This window comes from Eurytemora carolleeae, unplaced genomic scaffold (assembly GCF_000591075.1).
Source record: "Eurytemora carolleeae unplaced genomic scaffold, Eaff_2.0 scaffold72, whole genome shotgun sequence".
Classification (NCBI taxonomy): Eukaryota; Metazoa; Arthropoda; class Copepoda; order Calanoida; family Temoridae; genus Eurytemora; species Eurytemora carolleeae.
Genome location: NW_019396031.1, coordinates 387,302 through 393,597, shown reverse-complemented (window position 1 = coordinate 393,597; position 6,296 = coordinate 387,302). Strand labels below are relative to the sequence as shown.

The 6,296-nt window shown below is 33.1% G+C and overlaps 1 protein-coding gene across 1 annotated transcript in view; it reads left to right on the top strand.

Annotated features, from left to right (window-relative positions):
* Nucleotides 1-4,747, top strand: part of LOC111696681 (importin-9) — a 10,137-nt gene extending 5,390 nt beyond the window's left edge. Inside the window, exons 5-10 of the mRNA XM_023466374.1 lie at nucleotides 556-644; nucleotides 954-1,078; nucleotides 2,167-2,258; nucleotides 3,261-3,385; nucleotides 3,569-3,671; nucleotides 4,516-4,747. Coding sequence (XP_023322142.1) covers nucleotides 556-644; nucleotides 954-1,078; nucleotides 2,167-2,258; nucleotides 3,261-3,385; nucleotides 3,569-3,671; nucleotides 4,516-4,730 — 749 coding nt within the window. The 3' untranslated portion in view covers nucleotides 4,731-4,747. The remainder of the gene's footprint in view (nucleotides 1-555; nucleotides 645-953; nucleotides 1,079-2,166; nucleotides 2,259-3,260; nucleotides 3,386-3,568; nucleotides 3,672-4,515) is intronic.
* The last annotated feature ends 1,549 nt before the right edge of the window (nucleotides 4,748-6,296 follow it).

Sequence of the window (6,296 nt, the reverse complement as noted above, 5' to 3'; positions counted from 1 at the left end):
TTTGGGTGCTGTGGGGGGGGGGGGTGAAAAAAGGCCCTAAAAGGGTTAAAAAATGTAAAAAAAATGTTTTGTATTAACAAATATCAAGATGTATGATTTTACATCCATTTTTTAAAGGCTTTTCAAAAGTATAATTTTAAGATCTGTAGCTTTAGTCAAGTTATGAACTATTATAGATTTTTTTACACGAACTGGACTTTTTACCGCCCTGTACCCTACCCTATGCATTAAAAACAGATTACAAAAAGCCCTTTAAAGTATTCATGAACAGTCAAACAAAATGAGAGTAGAGTCAAAAATGAGAGTACTAGGGCAAAAAACTAGATAGGGGGGGGGGGCGTCAAAGGCCCCTGCCTGTTGAGAACCCAGCTTTGTTTGGAGTTTTCACTATTTAAGTCAACCCTCTCAACTTAGAATTTTTAAACATTCCCGTGGTCCTAACGAGTTCCCCAACCAAAATTTTAGGCAAATCCATCAAGGGGTTCCTGAGTTATGATTGGACATACAAACAAACAGAATTTACCATTACATATTCTAGCATTTATAAATATTTAGTAAGAAACACAGTTGCCTTCTCTCTAGCAGCTATAGCACACTGGGACTGGCCAGACCATTGGCCTCAACTCTTCGATATTCTTATTCAGGTGCAGTCTGCTTTTTTGGGGGGAAAGAATTTCTATCTTTCTTAATGTTATTTTAGATTGCTCTTAATGCCCTGGGGATTTTGATTTATAAAGCTATGGGAGGAAAAACTTAATTTTTTGGAAAAATTGATTTTTTGATTTTTAATTTATTTAATGAAATTGCTTTTTACTCTTCTTACTCAGCTAATTTTTAAAAAAAATAAGACCTTACTAGGAAAACCTAGAAAATTTGTTTTATGCTCTGGGGATTCCATGTTTGGATTTTCTTTTAGATCTTAAATTATTGAATTTTTTCAATACTTGTTTTAGGCGATAAAAGGTCAGGATAAGTTTGGAGTCCAAGGCGCAGTTCGTGTATTAAAGGAACTATCAAGAGATCTTACAGACTCACAGATACCTACAGTAGCTCCAGTTATACTACCAGATATATATAGGTAGGAACCAGATACCAGTAGATCCAGTTATACTACCAGATATATATAGGTAGGAACCAGATACCAGTAGATCCAGTTATACTACCAGATATATATAGGTAGGAACCAGATACCAGTAGCTCCAGTTCTACTACTAGATATATAGGTAGGAACCAGATACCAGTAGATCCAGTTCTACTACTAGATATATAAGTAGGAACCAGATACCAGTAGATCCAGTTTTACTACCTAATATATATATATAGGTAGGATCCAGATACCAGTAGATCCGTTATACTACCAGATATATTTAGGTAGGAAACAGATACCAGTAGATCCAGTTATACTACCAGATATATAAAGGTAGGAACCAGATACCAGTAGATCCAGTTATACTACCAGATATATATAGGTAGCACCAGATACCAGTATATCAAGTTATACTACCAGATATATTTAGGTAGGAACCAGAAACCAGTAGCTCCAGTTATACTACCAGATATATATAGGTAGCACCAGATACCAGTATATCAAGTTATACTACCAGATATATATAGGTATAAACCAGATACCATGGTAGATCCAGTTAAAATACCAGATATATATAGGAAGGAATCAGTTACCAGTATATCCAGTTATACTTCCAGATATATAAAGGTAGGAACCAGATATTGTAGATATCATTTAATCTAGTTTAGTCATTTTGTATCTGACATCCCTAAAAGTATGATTTGGTTTTGATTTGAAGATAGATATATCCATGTAATCTGTGTTGACCGTCCTTTTTATAGTTGGCGAAAGGTTATAAATAAAAAACGATGGAGACCACTTTTCAATAAATATATTTCTAAATCTTATAATGTCCTCGTCATCAGTACTAAAAAAAACAATATCAAATATAACAGAATCATGTATAAAATGTATAAAATTTATAACCATTTAAATTTTTACCTACACATTGGGGAGACACTGGTACAGTGACTGGTCAACTGATTAATTCTGAAAATTTAGGATTGTCAATCGGTTATGAAATGGGGTGNCAAGTTAAAACTATAAATTCAAAAACATTGATTAAAAGACAATTAAATAATTCTTCTATATTATAATAGAATTTTCTGTGAAGCGGACCGGTACACCATAAGGACTAGATCCAGCGCAGTAGAAATATTTACTACTCTTACAAATATGATCTGCACAATAGGTATTTATTACGCTTAAATGCATTCATGATTACCATTAAGAGGAAAAATGTAAATAAAAAATCTTAAAGTTAAATTTTTAAGTTAAATTTCATGAGAATCTCTAGCTTCCAAAGGCAGTCTCTGTGTATGTATAAAAAGATTTTTTCCAATAAGGCCCTTAACTTTCAGGGGAAAATATGAATTATTATTGGCATGGTAGTTTTTGATGTAGAACCTATCAGAAAGCATTTGCATCCACTCCTCTTTCATGTATTTACTCTTCTTTATGTAATTATTCTTCAAAACAATGCAACTAAGTTCCCAGAGCACAGGTGGCTGATCACCGCAGATTTTTTACATGGGTGGATTTGCTATTTTTTCAGCTGTTTAAAAATTCTCAATTTATTATGGGAAACCTTTAGAAAGTTGGTAAAGGAAGCCTTTTATTTGACAGAGTTTGTTAATCCCAGAAATGATTGGGAAATTGAAATGAAACCCAGCTATAACCCATAATCATGGTCTGGGGGGGGGGGGAAATATCGGCACGCACAAAATGTTAAAATCCCCGCCCAGAAAAAAATCCTTGTTTACGCCCCTGTTAAAAAGCAACAAAACAAAAAATGAAACATTGATAATATTCGGCTTTCAATGCTGCATTAAGACACGAGAAAAGCTCAAGTTAAAGGTCGACTGTGCGCGTAATGTCAAGTGACCCTCAATGCAAAGATGGCTTTGTCCGATGTACATCAGCACCCTTGAAACCCTTATCTAGCCAAGTGTAAATTGGATATCAAATTTGTAATCTTAAAATTGATCATGTTCAATTGCAGTTTTCTTCTACATTATTGATAGGATAAAGGATTCAAGGGTATATACCGATGTAAATCGGACAGTGCATGTAGGGTCATTTGAAATTATGCTTACAGGTTACAGTTCCGTAAACTTAACAATTCTTTTTTCCCCGATTCCTTGAAAATTAATAATAATGACAGTTTTAATTTTTCGAAATTTTTTATCTTTAGGTGAGGTTAATAAAGGACTGCAAAAGAGTTTACTAAACCCTGTTCTATCAACCTTCTCCGAGGCGTTAGTAGCTTCTCTCTCTGTTCCAGATTCTCAAACCTCAGACTCGGGGCTTAAAACTGAGGTACATCTTTTATTTACAAAATACGTTCTTGTGTTTTTAAATTTTGAAAGGAAAAAAATTTACTCCTTAATTTTTAACGACACGGGGAAACTAATTTGTTTACGTTTCTCAGTCATGTTGGTATTTTATAAATGAATGAAATATCATTTTGTATTTCAGTTGAAACTGGATTGTTTTCTGTAGGTATTAAAAGCTCTGACAGTTCTGATAAAGAATGTGCCAAAGCAGATGTCTGATTGGTTACCCCAGATCCTTCCTCCAGTCTGGTCTACCCTCACTACCTCAGGGATATTTTAGATTCACCAATTCCTCGGAAATCAAAACAAAATTAATCAAATCTAAAAAGTTCTTACGTGCACCATGGTGTTAAATGGATCGTAACCCAATTAAAGAGTTTCAAGTCCGATTCATAACTGTACCCTTTACACACCTTCTTAGACAGAAAAACGAGAAGTTCTATGTTTTTTTTTGCTGAGACAAAGGTTTAAAGAGTACCACTGTGAATTAAGCACGACCCTTTTTCATTAAGGAGTCATTTAAGAATATGTGGACAGAGCTGAAAACTTTAGAATGGGATATCCTTAATACCGATCGCTTAATCTTGAGTATCCAATGTACGAAATATGTATACACTTTAGATTTTCTTCTTGATCCTCTCTTTTGGATACCCCTACTGTATCAAAGTTATGTTTGATAACAATTACAGATACGATGCTATACTAATATCTGATTAAACTAAAGTCAGCTGCTCACAAGCCGGCTTTTAGAGCATTTAAACAAAAATGAATTACATCATGGGACTATAGTTATTTTGAACATTTGTTTTAATTAACATTATTCCAAAACTTACGTTCGTTCAATCGGTTATTAGTTAATTTGACACCATCAACACCAGAAATGCGCTAAAATTAAAAACCGATTTTTCTAAAGTTTAAGAGCGTATTAAACATGACACGTTGATTGGTTTGAATTTTAAACTTCTTTCTTGGATATCGAATGCGTATTAACCTAATCAGTAATCACGGGTTCAGTAAAGCCACGAGATCAAGTATTGATCTCGATATTCACCATTCTAAAGTTTTCAGCTCAGTCCCTTTAAGGTTTAAGTCTAATCTTCTATATATCAACAGCGGAGAAATATGTCCGCGAGGTTGTGAATGGAGGTGGAGGAGATGATGAGGTTGTTGACTCGGACGGTGAGGTCATAAGCTTCGAGACCCTCGTCTTTGCTATTTTCGAGTTCGTCCACGCTCTCGTCGAGACGAAGAAGTTTCGTGGAGCCGTCAAATCCGGGCTAGCAGATCTCATGTACTATATTGTACTCTACATGCAGATAACAGGTTAGCAGATCTCCTGTACTACATTCTATTCTTATTGCAGATAACAGGTTAGCAGATCTCATTTACTATATTGTACTCTATATGCAGATAACAGATCTCATGTAATATACTGTACTCTACATACAGATAATAGGTTAGCAGATCTCATATAATAAACTGTACTCTACATGCAAATTACAGGTTATCAGATCTCATGTACTTTACTGTACTTACATGCAGAAAACAAGTTAGCAGATAGTATGTACTAAATTTTACTCTACATGCAGATAACAGGTTTGAAGATCTCATGTACTATACTGTAATCTACAAGCAGAAAAAATATTAGCAGATCTTATGTACTAAACTGTACACGACAGTCGACATACAGATAAAAGGTTAACAGATATTATGTACTATACTGTACTTGACATGACAGGTTTGCAGATCATATATATATACTACATTTTACTGTAAAATGTACACAATGTACATGAAACAACAACAATATTTTTAATAAATGTGGAACTAACATCTTTTTTTTTACTCTACAGAGGTTTGGTCCATCACCATCACCGAATTTTAAATGAAACAGCATGTTTGATCTTATGTACCACATTGTACTGTACTGGCGGATAAAAAGTTAACGTAATTAAAAATCTGTTAATACATCTTTTAAGAAGAGATTTTTATCGGTTGTTAGTCTTTTAGATTATTTAATCCAATACATAAATGATAATCGTATGAATTCAGAACACATAGACTATGATTATTTATTTCTCAACTATTATTATCTTTTTTCCTGATATAAAGCAAAGATTTTAGGCGTCCCAATTGTCTTCACAGATAATAGGTGCAGGGTGGCGAAAATGAGAGGATTGTACGTTTTTTTGTTACAAAAAAAGTGTATGGATTGTACGGATAATGCCTTAAATTGTTAAGATTTTCAGGATTTTTAGCCTGGAAAACATAATTTTTTTTCGATTTTGACTCAATAATAAGCTAATTTTTGAAGTTCAACTTTCCTCGTTCCGAATATATTGGGTTGATTGTTGTTTCAATTGACAATTAAAATTCATTTTTTAATCTTTTCGAGAATATGTTCCAAAAGTGTTCATTTAAGAATATGTTCTATAAGTACATGATGTCCCACAAAAAAAAAACATTGCAGTATGGTATTTGGTACTGAAAAAAAGTTTTCGTTCAATGGTCTCATGAACTGAGACAAAGATTGTTTAACAACGTAACCTGATTTTTTTAAATTACTAAAATTATAAGTGTTTAATTATCTGAACAAACATTGCATGTGTTAAAGCTGCAATAAAGTCAATATTTACTTCTAACGAACCAAGATTGGAGATTCCAACAATACAATATTTTAGCAATAAATTCAACAAAATTTATATTGATAAAAAACTTCCAAATGACTAATTATCCTGATACTGAAGTACAAAAAACTGTAATTTACCTCTAAAAAAAAGATTGAACAGTCCTAATCTTACGTAAATAAACATTTACATTTTACAATGTGACTTCTTTTATCCTTATTTTCTTTTGTTTACGAATAAATATAAATATATAAATAACTAGGCTGC